The sequence below is a fragment of the Exserohilum turcica genome, assembly GCF_000359705.1.
Source record: "Exserohilum turcica Et28A unplaced genomic scaffold SETTUscaffold_1, whole genome shotgun sequence".
Lineage (NCBI taxonomy): Eukaryota > Fungi > Ascomycota > Dothideomycetes > Pleosporales > Pleosporaceae > Exserohilum > Exserohilum turcicum.
Window position 1 is genome coordinate 3,258,538 of NW_007359914.1, and position 19,530 is coordinate 3,278,067.

At 53.7% G+C, this 19,530-nt stretch overlaps 8 protein-coding genes across 8 annotated transcripts; 2 read left to right on the forward strand and 6 right to left on the reverse strand.

The window, feature by feature from the left end:
* Positions 1-623: 623 nt before the first annotated feature.
* On the reverse strand, positions 624-1,684 carry SETTUDRAFT_84864 (uncharacterized protein; the record flags this gene model as incomplete). Its single annotated transcript, XM_008022172.1, has 4 exons — positions 624-877; positions 925-1,040; positions 1,087-1,285; positions 1,330-1,684. The coding sequence occupies 4 exons, from the start codon at positions 1,682-1,684 to the stop codon at positions 624-626; spliced, it is 924 nt and encodes a 307-aa protein (XP_008020363.1).
* Positions 1,685-2,447: 763 nt separating this feature from the next.
* Positions 2,448-3,287, reverse strand: SETTUDRAFT_30599 (uncharacterized protein; the record flags this gene model as incomplete). Its single annotated transcript, XM_008022052.1, has 1 exon — positions 2,448-3,287. The coding sequence occupies one exon, from the start codon at positions 3,285-3,287 to the stop codon at positions 2,448-2,450; it is 840 nt and encodes a 279-aa protein (XP_008020243.1).
* A 659-nt stretch (positions 3,288-3,946) lies between these two features.
* On the reverse strand, positions 3,947-7,674 carry SETTUDRAFT_162615 (uncharacterized protein). The gene is made up of 5 exons (XM_008022857.1): positions 6,927-7,674; positions 5,728-6,880; positions 5,089-5,678; positions 4,478-5,040; positions 3,947-4,425 (listed from the first exon to the last, which is right to left on the reverse strand). Exons 1-5 carry the CDS (start codon positions 7,632-7,634, stop codon positions 4,245-4,247), a joined length of 3,195 nt encoding a protein of 1,064 aa, XP_008021048.1. The 5' UTR covers positions 7,635-7,674; the 3' UTR covers positions 3,947-4,244.
* Positions 7,675-7,878: 204 nt separating this feature from the next.
* SETTUDRAFT_162616 (uncharacterized protein) lies at positions 7,879-8,370 on the forward strand. The gene is made up of 3 exons (XM_008022858.1): positions 7,879-8,073; positions 8,122-8,154; positions 8,217-8,370. Exons 1-3 carry the CDS (start codon positions 7,896-7,898, stop codon positions 8,240-8,242), a joined length of 237 nt encoding a protein of 78 aa, XP_008021049.1. The 5' UTR covers positions 7,879-7,895; the 3' UTR covers positions 8,243-8,370.
* Positions 8,371-8,729: 359 nt separating this feature from the next.
* On the forward strand, positions 8,730-12,974 carry SETTUDRAFT_30601 (uncharacterized protein; the record flags this gene model as incomplete). The annotated part of the gene is made up of 8 exons (XM_008022053.1): positions 8,730-9,855; positions 9,905-9,997; positions 10,049-10,587; positions 10,636-10,789; positions 10,837-11,179; positions 11,227-11,468; positions 11,516-11,649; positions 11,697-12,974. The coding sequence occupies 8 exons, from the start codon at positions 8,730-8,732 to the stop codon at positions 12,972-12,974; spliced, it is 3,909 nt and encodes a 1,302-aa protein (XP_008020244.1).
* A 568-nt stretch (positions 12,975-13,542) lies between these two features.
* SETTUDRAFT_85117 (uncharacterized protein) lies at positions 13,543-14,439 on the reverse strand (the record flags this gene model as incomplete). The annotated part of the gene is made up of 1 exon (XM_008022189.1): positions 13,543-14,439. One exon carries the CDS (start codon positions 14,437-14,439, stop codon positions 13,543-13,545), a length of 897 nt encoding a protein of 298 aa, XP_008020380.1.
* A 1,820-nt stretch (positions 14,440-16,259) lies between these two features.
* On the reverse strand, positions 16,260-17,597 carry SETTUDRAFT_162617 (uncharacterized protein). Its single transcript, XM_008022859.1, has 2 exons — positions 17,381-17,597; positions 16,260-17,328 (listed from the first exon to the last, which is right to left on the reverse strand). Exons 1-2 carry the CDS (start codon positions 17,561-17,563, stop codon positions 16,348-16,350), a joined length of 1,164 nt encoding a protein of 387 aa, XP_008021050.1. The 5' UTR covers positions 17,564-17,597; the 3' UTR covers positions 16,260-16,347.
* Positions 17,598-17,874: 277 nt separating this feature from the next.
* On the reverse strand, positions 17,875-18,583 carry SETTUDRAFT_170805 (uncharacterized protein). The gene is made up of 2 exons (XM_008022860.1): positions 18,505-18,583; positions 17,875-18,451 (listed from the first exon to the last, which is right to left on the reverse strand). The coding sequence occupies exon 2, from the start codon at positions 18,441-18,443 to the stop codon at positions 17,880-17,882; it is 564 nt and encodes a 187-aa protein (XP_008021051.1). The 5' UTR covers positions 18,444-18,451; positions 18,505-18,583; the 3' UTR covers positions 17,875-17,879.
* Positions 18,584-19,530: the final 947 nt, after the last annotated feature.

A 19,530-nucleotide genomic window follows, 5' to 3' on the forward strand; every position in this document is an offset into this window, starting at 1 on the left:
ACAGTGAAAAGAAAAGAGAAACCAAAGGAGAAAGTGTAAAAAGGAAAATGATGAGAGGAGGCCGGGAGGGAAGATAGCACGTAACAGGTTTTAGACGTGATTTGGACATGTCAACGTAGATGGATTTTACATTGTAAGAGGGTGCACGATAGACGATAGGCGAGAGCAGTAAGATATGATATCCTGCTGTATATAGAAGGGATATAGATGTAGAATCACGTGCATGAGCATGTATATCACAAGTATCCTACTTTTCTTGTACGTATGACTTTGTTTCATACATGCAATTTGTTTGAGGCCTCAAGTAGCAAGAAAGAAGGCGAGAAGATGGAACAAAAGGGGGATGCGCAGAATATCCGTTGCCTGATTTAGTTGCAAATTTACTCTCGCAATTACATGCTCATCTTGAAACCTCTCATGTTCCTACTGCCATGTGAAATCCGCTGCATTCGTATGTATGTTCAAACCACTCATGGGAATCAATAAATAACATGTTGGTTTTGGATCTTGCAATGGTCAGACACAGGTACATCAACTTGATTCGACTGATTACTATGCCGACAAAGTAGCAACATAACAAACAATAGAGACTTCGGTGCTACGCAGCGGCGCTATATGATAGATCAAGTGAGATCAATAAGCTCCACCCCATTCATATATCGAATGCGTTTTGTTGCAGACACAAACACTACTTCGTCATCACTTCCAATAGCGCCATGCTCACGCTTGACACCGAGTTGCTGCTTCATATCCTCCGCCATACCCTCTCGATCATGTGACTCCGGAAATTCATCCATCTTGAGAACATTGGAATTCGTTGCTTGGCGGGGGTCAGGACTGGGACTGCGCGGGATGATAAGTAGCGACTGGAGGGCAGCTGCAAACTTTTAGCTAGGTACACTGGAACCATTCAACCACACACACCTCTGGAGCGGTATTTGAAGTGAAAAGTAGCAAAAGGCATGCTGTAAGGATCGACGTAATCGAATATCGTATGAGTTGGGCTTGTTTCATAGGCCATGTTGACTGCTGTACCTAGTCTGGCTTAACATTAGCACGCATTCTCAAGTCAGTCAAAGGACATACCCAGTGCGGTGCGTAAGAGCCTTGCCTTTCAGCATCTTCTCTGATATTGGGCCCATGTCGTATCTTTTTCTGTCCACAGTCCTCTCCTTCATAGGCACTTCTCGAAGATTGTAAATGTAGTATGCTCTGAGGGTGATGACACCCATGGAGCGTAGATCCTTGGGAGTCGATCTCTCCAGCGCGCAGCTATCCGAGTCATCTAAATGTGTGAGTAGAGGTAGCTAGCCAGGACGTGTCTCTTACCAATCTCAAGCTCGGAGAAGCAGAACTTTTGGATTGTACATTGGCCGTCAGCGATTTTGGAGACGACTTCGTCGAATGTTCTCGCCACGCTTGCTGTTCTCCGTTTGTATTGGTGATTGCCTATGATGCGCGAGCGAACAAGCTTGCCATCGATAGAGAGCTGGATGCTCATGGCATGGACGGGGTATGGCTTGTAGAGGTCGAACTGCACTGCGAACTCGGCAGTAGATTTTGCCTCGATATACTTTGTGACGGCGCCGGGCATCTCATGTTCGTCGTTGTCAAACTCTGGTAGTGCCAGGCCATCGCATACGATGCTGACCTGAAGGGTTGGGTACTCTTGTAGGATAGCCATGGTCAACAGAAAAGATTGATTTGCGCAGAGGTAAGAGGGGCGAGTTTGGGTGTCGCGGGGTTTGTGTGTGGTGGACTAATGCTGGTGAAGTGAAAGTGAGCAGTGAGGTAGACGTTGGGCTGTTCATCGTGACTTCCCTCTATGACCGGAGGTAAAGCACCAAATCATCCACAAAGACAAAGGTCACCACAAGACTGGATGCATGCATTTGAAATCAGGACATAAATTGACATTCACATAAGAAATTGCTAGTTCGTATATACAAGGGTGTATTCCTCTCGTACTCCAGATAAGATTCCCCTGAACCGAACACCTCCCTAATCCATGATGCTCTCCAATCCAGACCCTTGATGGCGACAGCTACAAAAAAAAGAGAACGCAATCCGTTGCAGAGAAGCCCAGCAGAAATACGCAACATGTACTAATGACAAAACATTACGCCCCGAGAGCGAAAGAGGCTCAGAAATGAAGTTGAGGCTTGCCGAGATATCACATCCAGTACGCCTATGGCATCAAAGGCCCATGTGCCCGATGCTGTTGTGCGTAAATAGAGACCAAAAGAAACGCTATGTAGTCGTTATCATGGAAATATGCCTCCATACAGTGGTGTCATTCGCTGTTGTGACCGGGCCGTGAGTTTTGGAAGATGGCGATGGTAATAATGCCGAGGTGGATGGTGAAAGTGGGCGGCAGTGGTTGCCGCGGGTATGAGGTCGAGGCCGAGGCCGATGCCGATGCCGATGCTGTCAGGGCTGGGAAGCATCTACCAAGCACCAATGCTGGCCGGGGAGCCGCTGCCGTAGTTTCCGCTCAAAAGCTGCTGCCGAATTGACATGGCATCGGCGGGGCCAGCCGTGGCAGCATTGCTTGTCTCGGTGCCCATCCAGCCAAGACCCCCACGCAGCTCGTTGACGGCTTCCTGCATCTTTCCGCCCGAAACCTCATTGTGCTTTGCGATTTTCTGGTCCCATCCGCCGTACTGGAGCTGAATACCACCTGCCCTCTTGGCTGCCTCGCGGATGACAATCGCCCATGCCTTGGAAACCTCTTCGTATGCCTCTTGCTTGTGGCGGTTGTGCTGGTAGGTATCCCAGTTGGGAAGACGGTGGATGATGTCGGTGGCTCCATCGAGGAAGGCGAGCGAGGTTGCAGGCTGTTGCTCGTGTGGGGGGAGGAAATGAGGCGTAAAGTCTTTGAGCGAGTCGAGCAACTCGTCCAGCTGCTGGCGGACTCTGTTGTATGCATAGTCCGACGACGCACGGCCGCCAAAGGGGAATGCTGCCTGGAACGCTGCCTCGTACTTGGACAGGACCTCCATGGTGGACTGGATGCTGGGCCGGGGCGCTGTGGTGACGACTTCGTTGCCAATGTCTGGGTGGCGCTGGCAGATGGACTGCAGCAGGCTCCGCATCTCGTCGGCGCTGAGCGTCTCCAGCAGGCGAGGCAGAGGGAGCGGGCGGCCGGAGACGTTGGTTCGCATCCGCTTCATGCCCCGGGGCGGCGGGCGCGGGAGGGTGGCAGGGGGCACCGATGGCGATGCACTCATGCGGTCGTCGTCAGCAGCGCTGCCCTCGTCGTCGGCCTTGCGCTTGCGGCCCGTCATGGCGGCTGAAGAGGGGGGGAGGACTGCAGGGCGGAGCGGGTGGTTAGCGGATTGGCGGGCGTCATGGCAGCTCAGGGACATACTGGTGCGGGTGGGCGAGCGGCGGGCGTTGTTGTTCAAGAGGTGAGGGGGCGTGAAGGCCTGGTATTGTACATTCATGGCGGCGAACGGCCGGCAAACGCTGTGAGGCCGCAGGCGTGCGGTGGCGGGCGCTGGTGGGGCGGGGCGGCGTCGGGGGTGGTGATGGTGATGGCGATGGTGATGGCGGTGGAGCGAGGCGGCGATGGGCGAGGCGGACGGGCAGTCGAGCGGTGTCGGGGGGTTGCCGTGTTGTGTTGGTGTGGTGGAGACGGACAAGCAAAGCAGACGGCGCCGGTGCGCAGCACGCCCAAGACAGGACAAGACAAGACTGCGAGGGAGTCGCCGAGCGCCCGTGCGCCCGTGCGCCCGCCCAGCCCAACCACGTCACGTGCCGCCTGCCATGTCAGCCTGACGACTCCTCGCCTCTCCTCTCCGCTCCTCTGCTCCCAACCGCCCTGCTCGCCCGGCCTGCTCGCCCGGCCTGCACCGCCAGCCATGGCCCCGTCACAGCCAGCGCCGGCGCAGCCATCCATCCATCACAGGCATCACGCCGTTTGCGTCTAGTCAAGGTCCGTGGGGGATCATCCGCCGCAGCCTGGGCCTGCCGCTTCAGATCTAGTCAATTTCTATCCAGGACATATCTTGCTGGCCGTCTTCCGTGGAGAACGCTGCACCATCAGTATGCCCCTTTCGACGCCCGAAACGCCTGCTGCTTGTTTGTTTGTTTGTTTGGCCGCGGCGGCGCTTTCACGGGGCCCGCACACAAGGGCACGCTCGGCGGCGCACCTCACTTACCTGCGCAAGGTCAAACGCGCTACCCCAAACTCCCAACACACGGCTATACTACACAAAGAAAAACACCCAACAAAACACACGCTACAGGTAAAGAGACTGGGCAGCGACCAGGTCCCGGCGGACGAGCTCCAGCGCCGCCGTGAACTTTTGCTCGAGCTCCTCGCTGCCCATGACCTTGGCCGCCTGAGCAATCTGCCGGAGCAGCTCCTCCAGTCGCCTGAAGAGGCGGATCAGACTGCCCTCGTACACATCTGTCATTTTGCTGCGACACGTTAGTTAGCCACTGCCACGAGCGCCCAGCTGCCCAAACATACCAAATCTCCGAAAACGTAGCTCCCTTTGACCACGCATACACAACCTCCATGAGCTCGTATTTGAACGACTTGAGGTACTCTTCCTCGTCCAACGTCAGCTTACTCTCCTGTGACATCTTTGCAATCACCCTGGCTTGCTGCTGGATTTCGCGATACGGCTTGTCCAGCTCTTCCTTGAGCGCCGGCACGTCCTGTGTCTTCTCCTCAAAGATGAAACAGCTGAGACAGGCGGCGCACTGCTCGGGTGTCAGCTCGTTGAAGAAGCGGTTGAACAGCAGCTCGCTGAGAACAAGCTCGTCGCCCGTGCTGATCTCGCACGCAACGCGCGCTTTGAGCTGCACCACATCGGCATCGTCAATGAAGCCGAGTCGCCGCAGCACACGCTTGCGGCTCTTCAGCTCATCCAGCTGGATCACCGACAAGGCATTGGCAATCTCCTTTTTGGTGTCCTTGATCTTTTCGCTCATGGCAATCTTCTTGGCATACTGGCTGTACAGCTCAGGCAGCCGCGGCGAATTGTGAAGAGGGTTGGTGAGCAGACGGGATTCCAGCACTTCGATTTTCTGTCTCGCGTTAGTCATGCATGCTGCGAGTGGCCTTGATACACGCACCCTGAGAAGCCTCTTGAAGCTGTCGTCCTTGATCATCATATTGTCAATGGGATCCAGGATGGCGATGCCGTCTGGGAACCGCTTCTTGACCTCGTTGAGGGACTTGCGAACATTGTTCCTCTGCTCCGCCGTCTTGAGATCGGTTGGCAGGAACACCCGGATGTGGCCAATCGACTCAATGCAGTTCAACACTACAGGAACCACTTCCATCTTGCCCTTGTCTCCCGGCGCAGGCGGCCGCACTCCAGGAGGCAGACCATCGTTGACCGTGGGGGCAAACTTGTTATCGCTGCCTACTAGCAGCAAAACGTCAACAATATACGACTCTTGGGGTGGGAAGACCTCGCCCTTGTTCGCCTTGCGGGGAGCAAAGGCCACCACTGCACCCCACCCGAAATCGTGGTCTTTGTAGTTGACCTTGACGAGCCGGCCGCCTTGCAGGAATTGCAGGCAGTAGTTGGGATGCATAATTACATCGCGCATGTCCTTGGTATGTGCGTCTAGTTGCTGACGTAGGTTGTAGTAGTCCTTAATGGTACCTTCGTCCATGATATTCATGGCCGCCTTTTCTGCCTCGAGTTCCTCGAGTTCTACAGCGCTGTCAGCAATGAAGTGTGGCTAACAGAGAACAACACTTACGCTTTTCCAGATTCGAGACTCCAGCTGTACTTTGGAATTGATAGAAGCACCTTTCAAGCATAAACTCGGGCGAGATGCCTTCCACTCGCATCAGGTTCAAGATCATGTTGTAGCCCAGATGGAACGCCGAGTTCAAGTTGTCTTGCTGGCCACGAACAATCTCCTTGGCCACAGCAGGCTCCATCTGCTCGTCAATCATCATGATGACGATACCACGGTCATCAAGACCACGACGACCGGCACGACCAGACATCTGAATGAACTCTGAAGGCGTCACCCATCGCTGTGAAACTCCGTCAAACTTGCGCACACTTGTGAACACCACCGTCTTGGCCGGCATGTTGAGTCCAATGGAAAAGGTCTCGGTCGCGAACAGCACCTTGATCAGACCCTCTTGAAACAAAATTTCAATGGTTTCCTTGAGAATCGGCAGCAATCCAGAGTGATGGACGCCAACGCCTCTCCGAAGAAGAGGGAGGATGTTCCGGATCTGCGGCAGCTCTCGGTCCTCCTCTGAAAGCATCTCAATGGCGCTGTTGAACACCTTGGTAACCATGGCCTTTTCCGATTCATCGTTGAACACCAGGGAGCTCATGGCCAGGGCGTAGTTTTCGCACTCTCGTTTGCTGAAGCTGAACACAATGACCGGGTTGTAGGCCTTGACCATGATCATCTTGACAATCTTGTAGATGTCTGTCTGCTCTCTATTGCCGCCCGTGTTGGTCTTCTTGTCCTTGCCCTTGCCCTTGCGCTTCGCCATGAAGTCCTTCGCGTCAGTTCCAGCCTTGTCCGCGATAGACGACATGGCCTTTTGGAAGTTCTCTTCGCGGAACACGCCCTTCTCGTCCACCACCAGGTGTATGCCGTCGGCGCCGGCGGGGAAGAAGTAGTGCTGCAGCGGAGTCGGCCGGAAATCGGTGTACACAACGTGACAGGGTTGGTTGTGGGTTTTGGTAATCCATTCGGCAAACTGCATTGAGTTGGGGATGGTGGCGGACAGGAAAACGTAGCGGACCTTGTCTGGGAGCAGGATGATGGTCTCTTCCCAAACGACACCTCTTGACTTGTCGCGGAGGTAGTGCACCTCGTCGAACACGACCCACGCGACTTCGCGCATGATCTCGGAGCCTCTGTACAACATGGATCGGAGAATCTGCAGCCATCAGCATGCGCCAGCTCTGGGCTCTCGGGGTGCTCACCTCGGTCGTCATGACCAAACATGTCGCAGTGGGGTTGATGGTGACATCGCCCGTCATGAGGCCGACGTCGCCAAACTCTGCCATAAACTCTCGGTACTTCTGGTTGCTGAGCGCCTTGATGGGACTGGTGTAGATGACTCGCTGGTTGTTCTTGAGACACTGCGCAATCGCGTACTCTGCCACGACCGTCTTTCCGGCCGACGTGTGTGCCGATACGAGGACACTCTCATTGCGCTGGATCGAGGCGATGGACACCTGCTGGAAAGGATCCAGCGCAAAGGGCCAGGTTCGCGCGGGCTCTGCTGGGGCCTTGTGCTCGGAAATAGGGACGTAGTCGTAGTCTGGCGGCAGGGCAACTTGATGGCGGACTTGATGCGAAAGCACCACTGCCTGGCCGTCCTGGGTCTGCGCCTGCAGTCCAGCGGCCGCCGCGACCTCGCGCGACTGCTCCGTCTCGAAGTCGTCGGTGACAATGGGCTCGGGCTCGGCATCGCGCTTCTGCCTCTTCTTCAGCTTCTCTGCTGCGCCGTTCTCGTTTTCGTTTTCGTTTGCGCCCTCGTGCGCTGCTGCGGGTGCATCCGACATGGACGCATCTTCCACGGGTACTGGCGACTTGACGTCGCCGTTGGCCTGTCGCTTCTTGTTTTTGCGAGGCGCGGCGTCCTTGGACGGGCCGCCCTCGAAGACGTCAAACATGTCATCATCCATGGCGGGCAGATGTGGTTGCGCTCTCTTGCTGAGGTCAGTGCTTGTGTCGTTCACCGGCGATGCGATGACGGGGTGGCCATGGGCGAGATCAAAAAAGTATGGCGCACAGACCACCCGGGCATCTGCCGCCAAGCCATGCGGTCGTGGGAAGCTGCTCTCATCGAACCACCGCGACGACAGCTCCGCAACCTCTCCACTCCACATCACCGCCAAAGTACGCCCCGTCTCTGCGCCAATTGCAACCCTCACTGACGCTCCAAGATGCTCGCCCGTGCCACTTTCCGCGCCGCCTCGGCCCCAACTCTCGTCGCCCGCCGCGGCTTCCAGTCGACCCGCGCCCACATGTCCAGCCCGTACCACTACCCCGAGGGCCCGCGCAGTAACTTGCCCTTTGATCCGCTGAAGAAGGGCTTTGCCTTCAAGTACTGGGGATTCATGGGTGAGGTCTGCAGGCATGTCGTGGCAGGACGCAGGCTAATGCACACAGCTACCGGCTTCTCCCTTCCCTTCCTCCTTGCCGGTGAGCCTCCCTCGACCGTCGTGCGAGACATTGGCACGAAGCTAACTGCGCTGCTACTACAGTCTGGCAAACCAAGAAGAACAAATAGGCGCAATCTCTTGCAGCGTGATAGTGGGTTTCGGGCACGCCAAGGACAAAGTGTCTGTAGAATATTAGGCGGCGCCTGGGGCGACTGTATAGACATCACAGCATCAATTTCATTGCCTGTCGCTCAACTGCTGAAACATGAATTGAATCCTGTGGTGCTAACCCGCTGCACAATGGCGGGCTGCGTGGGGCGCGCGACGTTGCAGTGTGCAAGCAGAATATACCCCTCCAGAGGGTGGTTGAAGCATGAAGCAGCAGGAGACACGAATGCACGAAGAATGCACAACGACTGCCCGGCGCCAATGCGGCTCAATGGCTCGTCTGCTCGCAACACCTTCGACGTCGGCTGTGATGATGTGACGCATGACCGTTCGGTAGAAGCTCGGCGCTAGCATCACCAAAAATTCGCGACCACTCACAGCCGTCAAATATCGGCGCCTTGAAGCACACACACATCCAACTGTCACCAAACCTATGCGCCTCCAGCGATGCGCAATCTCAAGATTGTGGGGAGATCGCTTCTGCGATTTGCCGGAGAAGAGCCCCTCCCACTAACGGCCACTGCCTGGGACGCTGCATCCAATGCACTGATATGCGCCTTTGGGCCTTCGCAATCACGTGCCACCATCGAACTCAAGAGACTGCACCATGCACGTACCGGCGGCGAGGAAAAGCTCGAAAGCATCGCCTCGTGGGATGCGCCGTGTCCGCTGCCCTCGCTTACCCATGACGCTATCTTGAGCCTCCACCATTTTGCCGACACTTCGACATCATGCCTGATTCTGGCGGGAGGGGATATCGTCCTGGTCAGAGAGAATCCGGCCTCGAATGGAGAGCTAGTGGAGATTGTTGGATCGGTCGATGCAGGCATCTCTGCCGCTGCCTGGTCGCCGGATGAGGAACTCTTCGCCATTGCCACTCCGGCCAATACGCTGCTGCTGATGAGTCGCGACATCGAAAACATAGCGAGCATTGACCTCACCCCGGAAGATGTCAACGTATCTAGCCATGTCTCAGTGGGATGGGGAAAGAAAGAGACGCAGTTCAAAGGCAAGCGGGCTAGAGCACTGCAGGATCCCACAGTACCAGAGACCATCGACGAGGGTGTACTAAGCCCGCTCGATGATCGCTCCGTCACCATCAGCTGGAGAGGTGACGGCGCCTGGTTTGCCGTGAGCAAAGTTGAAGAAGAGCGGCGCCGCATGATTCGAGTCTTCTCCCGAGAAGGTCAGCTAGACAGTGTGAGTGAGCCTGTTGATGGCCTAGAAGGAGCGCTCAGCTGGCGGCCGTCTGGAAACTTGATTGCCAGCACCCGGCGTACCAACGATAAGGTTGAGGTGGTGTTTTTCGAGCGGAATGGTCTTCGTCATGGCCAATTTGATCTTCGCTTCACCCCTGAGGAGCTGACGGCACTCGCAAAGCCTCTGACTCTTGCATGGAACAGTGACTCGAATGTGCTGGCCGTTTCGTATCCAGACAAGGTTCAGCTATGGACAATGAGTAACTACCATTACTACCTCAAGCAAGAATTGCCGTTTCCAGAAGCTGCCTCGCAAACGGTCATGTGCAGCTGGCATTCGGAGCGTCCTTTGGCACTAGCTCTTTCGACTCCAGGTCAGCAAAGTAGCTCAGTCACTTCTTACGGTTCACTAAAGTCATCTAGGTGCACTTCAGGTGCTGGAGTATGCGTCAACTATGTCTGCTGGTTCAGTTGTACCGCCCAATGATTTCGGTATGGTTGCATCCATAGATGGATGTAAGTCTTCAGCGCCATGCCTTTTCTAGCCCCGATACTGATAGCTTTTAGTGGTTTTGAAACTTACGCCTCTGCGGATTGCAAACGTGCCACCTCCAATGGCTTTTCAGAGCTTGACACTCGAGTCCAAGACCATCGATGTTGCGTTGTCAAAGTCGGGCACTCACTTGGCTGTGCTCTCGCATCATGGCCTTTCGGTATACACGCTCGATCTCAACAAACGGCCTGTACCGAAGCCTGTGTCCCTCTGGAAAAGCGATGCGATCAAAGACCACTCTCCGCGCCATGTTACATTCATTGGTGACGATCAGATATTTGTGCTGACAGACAACTGGGACGAAGACGAGAGCTCGATTTGGCGTGCTGAAGGCGAAACACTATTGCCTCAGGGACCGATAGTCGAGACTGACCGTACTTCTACTCTAGTCTCCAGCATAGATAATGAGGCTCTCTATACTCTGCTCCAGAATGGCGCGTTGCATGAAATTAGTGCAGACGACGCGATGGCAGATCTGCCTCCTCAAACATCGCTTGTGAACAAGTTTCCTTCGTTTGCACCCGAAGTTCAAGTGGTCAAGTTTGAAGGGCAGGTATGTGTGTCATCCACCATTCGGTCTGGGCAACTGCTAACTCTGCAGACATTGGCTTTTGGTTTGACCAAGAGCGGTGCCTTGTTCGCCAACGAACGAATATTGGCTCGTAATTGTACATCATTCGTGGTTACCCCTGCGCATCTTGTATTCACAACGACTCAACATCTGCTAAAGTTTGTGCATCTTGCTAATATGGACGGTAAGCTTAGACGGCTGTTCACTCCGCAAACTATGCTGATGGTTTAGATCTCGAAGTACCTGCAGACGAACCACAAAAGGATGAGCGATGCAGGAGTATCGAGAGAGGTGCAAAGATTGTCACGGTCATCCCTACAACCTACTCTGTGGTGCTTCAAATGCCTAGAGGTAACCTGGAGACAATATACCCCCGGGCACTTGTACTTGCGGCAATACGGCGAAGCATCGAGGCGGAACGCTATGACGAGGCATTTTTTGCTTGCAGAAGCCAGCGTGTAGACTTCAACATTCTTCACGACCACGATCCCGAGCGCTTTCTCGTGAGCCTGGAAAAGATTATTATGCAAATCAAGAAGGTGGAGCATATCGACTTGCTCTTAGCACAGCTTCGGTAAGCGAAGTGTGATCTGTCAAGAATATGATGACTAATATATGTAGCAATGAGGATGTTTCGGAGACAATGTACAAGGAGACTCTGAAAACGAAAGATTTGGTCAATAAGTCACAGCTGTCACAAGAACAAGTGGAGAATAAGGTCAACCGAATCTGCGATGCCTTCCTCGCCGTGCTGGAACAGCCTCAGTACAAGGAGGCCCACTTGCAGAATATCATCACAGCCCATGTGTCCAAGACACCTCCAGCTCTCGAGACAGGACTAGACATGATAGGTCGTTTGCAGGGTAAGTAGCATGAGTTTGATCTCAGACATGCTGATAACAGTATGCAGAGTCCAACGATCCCCTAACCGACAAAGCCGCGGAGCACATTTGCTTCCTTGCCGACGTCAACCAACTCTACGACACGTCCTTGGGGTTGTATAATCTTGAACTGGCCCTGCTCATTGCACAACAGTCGCAGAAGGTAGTTCCATATGCCGTACTTCTTCCATACACTACTGACTATGCCAGGACCCGCGAGAATATCTTCCGCATCTACAGTCGTTGCAAGACCTGCCTGAGACACGTCGCAAATTCAGGATTGACGACCAACTCGGGCGCCGGGCAAAGGCACTCAGGCATCTGAACGACCTTCAAGCTTTTGGCGAAGTACAAGAATACGTACAAAAACATGATCTCTATTCGGAAGCATTGGCCATGTACCAGTACGACAATGCCCGTCTCAGAGAGATCATGCGTATGTATGCAGACTTCTTGAGCACAAACAACAAGAACAAGGGGGCAGCTCTGGCATACGAATACCTTGGCGACCACTCGTCTGCATGGCCATGTTACCGCTCAGCTAATCTTTGGCGCGAAGCGTTGTCGTCTGCTACTCTAGCTGAAGTGAGCGCTGATGAGTTGTCTTCTATTGCAACAGACATGGCAGAAGGTCTGTCAGAATCCAAGGACTACCTCTCTGCAGCAACAATCACATTGGACTACCTATCGGATCTTCCATCTGCGGCTCGACTATTCTGTCGCGGCTGCTATTTCGCCGAAGCTATCCGCATTGTCACGCTTCGCCGCGAAACGAACCTCATTCCCGAAGTCATCGATCCGGGCCTCGTCGAGCGTAGTGCAGACATGACGGAGTTCCTTGCCGACATGAAAGGCCAGCTTCAAGCCCAGGTGCCCCGACTCAAGGAACTGAGGACCAAGAAGGCAGAAGATCCAATGGCGTTCTACGAGGGTATGATTGATGGTGGCGGTGACGCCAACATTCCTGACAATATTTCCCTTGCTCCGACCGATACTACCTCTGGAGGCACATTCATGACACGGTATACGAACCAGACTGGTACCGTAAACACGACAACGACACGCAAGACTAGCAAGAACAAGCGCCGCGAAGAGCGGAAGCGTGCGCGGGGGAAGAAGGGCACAGTCTACGAGGAAGAATACCTCACAAATTCCATTGAGCGTTTGATCGAGCGTATCAACAGCATGCAAGACGAGATCCAGCGTCTTGTTGAGGGCCTCATCAGGCGGGGTATGAGAGAGCGTGCGGATGCTGTGTCCAACGCTGTCAGTGAAGTGATGGAGAAGTGTCAAGATGCCGTCAAGGAGATGTATCCACCTGCTACTGCAGCATCGCCTGCTCAGAATGGCATAATGCGTGAGGCAGACGTGGATGCAATTAAGCCGACTGGTGGCGATGCTACATTGTGGGATAGTCTGCAGGAAATTGGCAAGAAGCGGGAGGCACCGGTCGTGAAGGCGTTTGAGAAGTTGAGTCTATTGGGGTAGTTGTGGACTGAGAGGGGAGCTTGTGGTCTACTGAGATACGAATGATGACATGCGACAAAGTTGACTACGGATATGCACGATGCTACCTTGACCATGAATTCCATCAGTTTTACAACCAGAAAATAGACTGGCATCACTTTGGTCTTGACGAGTCACAATGCAACGTGCAAGCAACATGTGAGCCGATTCGGCATACATTCTTGCTAGCTAGCACGTGATGATTCTCGGTGCCACTTCATGTCGTCATTTCTCTTCTGCAGCACAGCGGTATACGTTCATTCCATGGCCATGTAAGATCAAAATGACATTTTGTTTCCATTCATGATACTCAGATCCTGATTCTGATGCAAACCAGTCGAGTGCAAGCCGAAGCTACCCTAAGGGCAAGGAAAACAAAGGAAGACACGATTCCATCCACCGCATTTCAGTACTTGAAGAGAGAACCCCTGATCCTTTTCACCACCACGACTACTACAAAAGGTATCGAATCCCAAGCCATAAAATCCTCAAGATGCTGAACTGTACGCCAGATGCGCAGTGCGATGCAACCATACCCAGCTCAATGCAACTACTCGGCATGAACGAGCGCCACGCCATGGTAGTCACAAGCATGCTCGAACTGTTCCAGCGCCTGCTGGCCACCCTCCTCGTTGTCCCTGAGCTTCTTGTTGACGAGGATGGTCCAAGACGCGTGATGCGAGTGCTTGCCGATGCCAGCGACCATGCGGTGCAGCCTGTGCATGACCTCAGCGGCGAGGCTGTTGATGTCAGGGCTGCCTTCAGGGTAGTCGGTGAAGAGCCAGTCAAAGACGAGGTCATAGCTAGTGAATTCCGCCTCGCGCATGTTGAAGGGCATCTTGTGGACGAAGATTCCGCCAATGTTGAGGGTGCGCGACTGCTTGGCCATCTCGACGGGATCTGTCTCCTCATTGCACAGCAGGGACGTGATGGCGAGGATGCGCTCGGCGAACTGCGTCGGGTGGCCAATGTTGACTCGCATCGTGGAGACCTCGATCTTGATGGAGCGGAACTGCGAGATGGTGTTCCACATGGCGGCAACCTGGACATCGCGCTGCATGAAGTTGTCGATGCGGCGAGGCGAGTTGGATCGAGGGCAGTCTTTGAGGTACCCCTCCATGAAGGGATCGGGGTGCAGCAGCATGGAGCCCTTGGTGAACAGGACTTGCATGGCCTCTTGACGCATGCCCTTGCATACGTACAGCATGTTGAATCTACCCGTGTTGGCCTTGACACGAGAGCCGTGCTTGCTGCACCTGCTCACTTCACGAGGTGTCTTGCCCGGCGTGCAACAGTTCTTGATGGTGACTGGGCGGCCGATGTCGAGCGCGAGGGCGTAGATGTGCTCGCGGACCTCGATAGGCAAGACATCCAGATCTCCGAGTTTGTCAGTCTCTGGAGCCTTGACATCGTCGCCGCTCTGGGTCGGGACCGACGCGGAAGACATGAGCTTGTTGGAGACGAGCTTGTTGCGGGTGAGCATGCGCGTAATGCCGTTGTGCTGCTGGAGCTGGAACATGCGCGGCTTCTTGAGCGACCTATTCAACAAGTCAACACTGCCAACTGCCTCAGTAAACAACCACTGACCTATCTGGAGAAGGAGAATGGCCTCTAGCCTGGACATAGCCGGAGCGTCCACCAGTGCGCTTGAGCTTCTCAGACTCGGTTTCGAGACCGTTGGGAGTAGTGTAGTTGGACAAAGGGCCCAGCGGGAACGGGAACTTCATAGGGGGAACGCTCGTGCCTAAGGCGTGAGAATCGGGCTGGTTCTTGACTGGAGACATTCTGAAGATGTCCTCGTCATCATAGTCAGAATCGGAACTGGAGGGACGCAACAAAGCCTCAAGATCAGACTCGTTCGACTTGTCCGACAGCGCGGGAGATGCAGCGCGACCCCTAAATCCAAGGTTAGTCTTGAAGCGGCGCGCCATGATGGTAGCAGCTCCGAGGTTCTTGGCTGAAGAGATCCGGCGAGAGGTTCGACTGTGTGGGCGTGGTAGAGACAAGGCAGAGGCAGAGGCAGGAAGAGGTGCTACTACACGAACTCGAGATAGCAGTGAGCAACAGCGAGAAGTAGCAAAAGCGGGAGACTTTGTTTACGTGTGGAGATAGCACCGTGCCAAGTTCACTTCACGGTGAGACGAAGAAAAACCAGTGACGTCTCCAAGAGCGAAAGCAATTTCAAGGCTGCAGTCGGCTTCACCTTGGATTTTGCGCGGCCTAGCACCTCATGGATACGCGCGGTGAGCGTGACTTTTGCAAAACAAACAGATTAGATTACCACTTTGAGAGGTGTGGGTGGGATGTGTGACGTGCACATTTGGGCGATATTTACACAGGTACTGAGATTGATCTTGGTGGCGTGTGAAATCTGTGCCTTGGACTATATGAACTGTATGGACTGGGAATTCGATAGTCTCTGCAACTGCCCATTGATCTGGCTCGGTTATTTGAAACAAGGAGGGGAGCAATGATTGGTGAGTGCTAGTTGTGAGAAAAATCCAAGTGGTTGGGGGGTGAAAGTAGAAATTTGAAGTGCGCGTTGGACTTGGCAACAGGTTGGTTTCCTAGTAAATATAGCAAGCAGCTCGAGCTTTTCAACCAGTGGAGCGTATGTATGTATGCATATATTTAATTTGCACACTTAAGCACTCCCGTAAAGCACGTGGACGGGCGAATCCCAGAACTCACAACGACAGCGCGTCGCCAAGTTTGCCTATTCAGAAAGTGATGTGCGATAGTCCGCCAATGGGCTGTACTACGGTGGGTCTACAAACAGTCGAATATCGAATATCCACCATCTCAATCTCAATCTCATACAAGGTAAAAAGGTAGAGAGCAACCCACAGCACCACTTGGCCATGTCTACCAGCCCATGCAGTCCAACAGTACCAGCAATCCAATATCATGTACAAACCCATGCTTTCTTTTTAACACTGCAGCTGCCTATGAGACAGCAAGTTTTGCATGACATTACTGTGTTTTATTGTTGTGCGTGTGTGGAGTGTAACGGGACTCGTAGCAAACGAACTAAAATGATGAGACATTGTATAACTAAGTCTAAAAATGTATTGACGAGACTACCTAGTAAAGTTGGACACATGTCTTTGCAGTCACAGCATGCAATGGTAAGCATCATTGACAGCGTCCCGGTCTACTAACATGAAATTGATTGGGCTGTATCATCCACACAATTATCTCACATGATTTGATTTGTTGCACTCATTCATACGGATGACCCATACTAAGAAACTGTGCTTAGACATGGGGTGTAATAAAGTCTTGATTCTAAATTGTATATTATCCAAATACCATACCGTTCACAACGCCTGCCATGCAAATGGTGCACAAAACTTTACAACACACCAGGAATAGGGCCCTTCTTCTCGTTTGAGCCCAAATCCTCCTCGCTCCATCCGCCTGCAGCACCAACTTTCCTTCCACCCTCCTCTCTCTTGACTCGGCACCACAGGCTAATGTCCTTGTCCCAGACAAATTGCCAAAGCACGTACACCCAGCTCTTGTGCTGGGGCAGATCCTTGTAGTAGTCATGTGCAATCCTGTTAAGAGCATGCAGGCGCGTCCATGGGATTGCAGGGAAGTCGTGGTGCTCGTTGTGAAGACCAACGTTATAAGTCAACAGGTTGAGAGGACCATAGTATGAGTAAGTTTCAGGGAGCGGAATCTTGTTGGCCGGGTTCGAGGCATCCTTGTTGGGCTTCTCGAAGACGTAGTGCTCGGCGATGAAGTGGCCTGCGCAAGGATGTAGCGATCCAGCGAGGAAGCTGCTCATGATCAGATATCCCAACGCCCGCCCACCAACGTATTGCACCAGGACGTAGTCAAAGGCCAGTTGGACGACAACGTTGAAAAGGTGAATCTTTGTCATGGGCAGACTGTATATGAACATGGGTCGAAGGGCGTAGAAAAAGATCTGGAAGGTTGCGAAAAAGGCCTTGCCAGCGACCGAGTCAAGAAAGATGGCTTCAAAGGCGGTGGGCAGATCGGTGTCAAGGCCATTGACTCCCAGCGATTTGTGGTGGATGAGGTGGTAAGGCCGAAACGAGGCGCTGTAGGGAATGCCGATTGGCAGATTTGCAAAGACAGCAAAGAGTCTGTTTGCCAAGGGCGATCGGAAGGCCAGGTTGTGAGATATCTCGTGGATGGCGAGGAAGAGGTTCTGGTTGGCTGTGGCACCAATCGCGTAGGCGGTGAGCAGGAAGGGCCATGACAAGACAGGAGTATTGCGGAGGAGGTATGCGCAGGCGACTTGTACCGACACGACCAGCAGGACGACGTATTTGGTGAGCGGCTCGGGGCCGCAGAGCTTGGTTACCTGTCAACGGGTTAGCCAAGGGCCCATTGGGGCCATCAGGCGGCCGGCGTACTTCTGGATGTGCCTTGATAATGGCCATGCGGCGTGTCCGGTGCGGCTCTTCTGTGTATGTCCAAAAGAAGTGGTCGTGCTCATTCTCCAATTTTGGCTCTTCGGGCTTCTCTGCTTTGGCGGTAAGGCCCCGGGCGGCGGGCTTCTTCTGGGGCAGCGTGGCGGTAGAGACGGAAGACCGCATGGTGGTGGGCGCACGCAACAATGGCAGGTCGGGGGTTGAGGAGACTGAGGGGCTGCGGTCGAGGCAGAGGTGGAAGTTTTGTGGAGCACTTGGGGGACCCTGGGCTTGGCGCTGGCGGCGGTGGGCCCATGTCGCGCCACGGTTGGCTGATGGTCTCCACATTCCGCTTGCCACTCCGCTAGCACTAGCGCAGGAACCTGTCCAACGTCTTCTCTGGCGTCAGGGTCACGTTACTGGGGAGAGATGGCGCCAAAGGTGCCTTTTGTCAATGTCACTGAAGCGCTAAAAGGCGCGGGGATATTCATGGAAATTGAAGCTATGCATGTATCGAGTGGACATACAGTGCTGTTTTATCCTTCCTGAGATCCTTCCACACCTCGGTCCCTATTCCTTTCCAGTTCCCCACCTCGTCTTCGCTTCTCCTCCTCTTGGTGAAGCTCCATCTCCTCACTTCGACAAACCACACCAGGCCCCAGTACACTAAAGCCAGCAATACCAGGACCCATGCCAGCCATGCGAGAAGCAGCACCGATCCTCCCTGTCCAATCTTTACACCGGCCACATGCACGGCACCGTTGACTGCTGCAAATACGCCCACTACCAGGACGCTTAGCATAGCAGCGGCGACAAATGCAAATGTGCTTGCAAGTAGCGGCCAGAAGATGTTGGAGTAGGCGAGGAGCGGAGAGTGTGGAAAGAAGATTGCCAGGGCAGACGAAATTGCGGAGAAAAGGGACCCGATGAGAGAGAGGATGAGCGATGCCAAACTGCCTGTCCGCACGCTATGGAGAGTATCTGACGTCATCACAAGCAGCCTGGTGACTAGATCCATGGGTGATACCAAATCCTTGGGGGGCCCGTTATCCGAAGAGGTCAACATTGCCAGCCCTGAGCGGTTGTATTAGCCTGGGATACCAAGTGCCTGGAGTGTAATCTACGCACTTGCAGTAGCCGTGGAGTAACTTTCGCATCTTTCAATGACGGTACGGAAGGTTCCTACACCATGTGCTGGAGAGCCAGAGCAGACCTTGTCAAGGTAGACATAATAGACGTTTGCTGTTGCTATATTCTTTGTGCTGACAGATGGCTCCGAGGATATCGCATTTTGACGTGTCGAAATTTGGGCGTTGGCGGTAACATCCAGCTGTGGCTGTGAGCCTACGGATTCCGTACCGATATTGTGATGACTTACTGCAACCAAATATTGTCCTCCAAATGTATATGCATGATTCCCTGCCACCACCAATACTAAGCTGAGAACAAAACTCGCAATTGTAAGTCCGATGGAAAAGACTGCAGAAAACCGATACTTCATCAGTACTCTTTTAGGTGTTTTTGGCAGTCCCGGTAGAGCTTTGTCAGTCGACCGTCGGAGGTCTCCAAGATCGGGCTCGATGGACGGCTCCTTGTGGGAGTAGCATGTCCTGTCAAGCTCGTGGATAGTTTCCATCTGTGTGTTCGTGTTGCTGGAAAAGTGCTAGTGATGATACCGGTAGTTAGTAGCATGCAAGGGCGGGCACAGGTACCCATGGCGATTGCGGTGCAATTGATCCCGAATAACGACCTATGTAGATTCTTCCTAGGAGATACTAGACATGACGTCACCACGTCTTCTTAACAACCCAGTTTGCCCACGTTTGGAGTCCATGGGTAACCGTAGTGGACGTGTTGCGAAAATGCATGGCAGATCCGCGGATCTCCGATACAAACAAAAGATCAATGATCTTTCAAACGGCATGCACTCCGTCGGCTTTGGCATATCTCGATGGGCGCGCGGAGTTGGCGATCGTCGATGCCTCGCACCGTGACAAATCCGGGAATGCCACGTTGGTGAGACCACCATTCACAAACTGCGATCCATGGTCCTCGAGCTGCATTGCGTAACTATGCTTGAAACAATATGCAGTTTTTCTTTTTGGGACACAAGTCGATCCAGAATGGGCACGACCCATGAGCAGAGTTGCTAT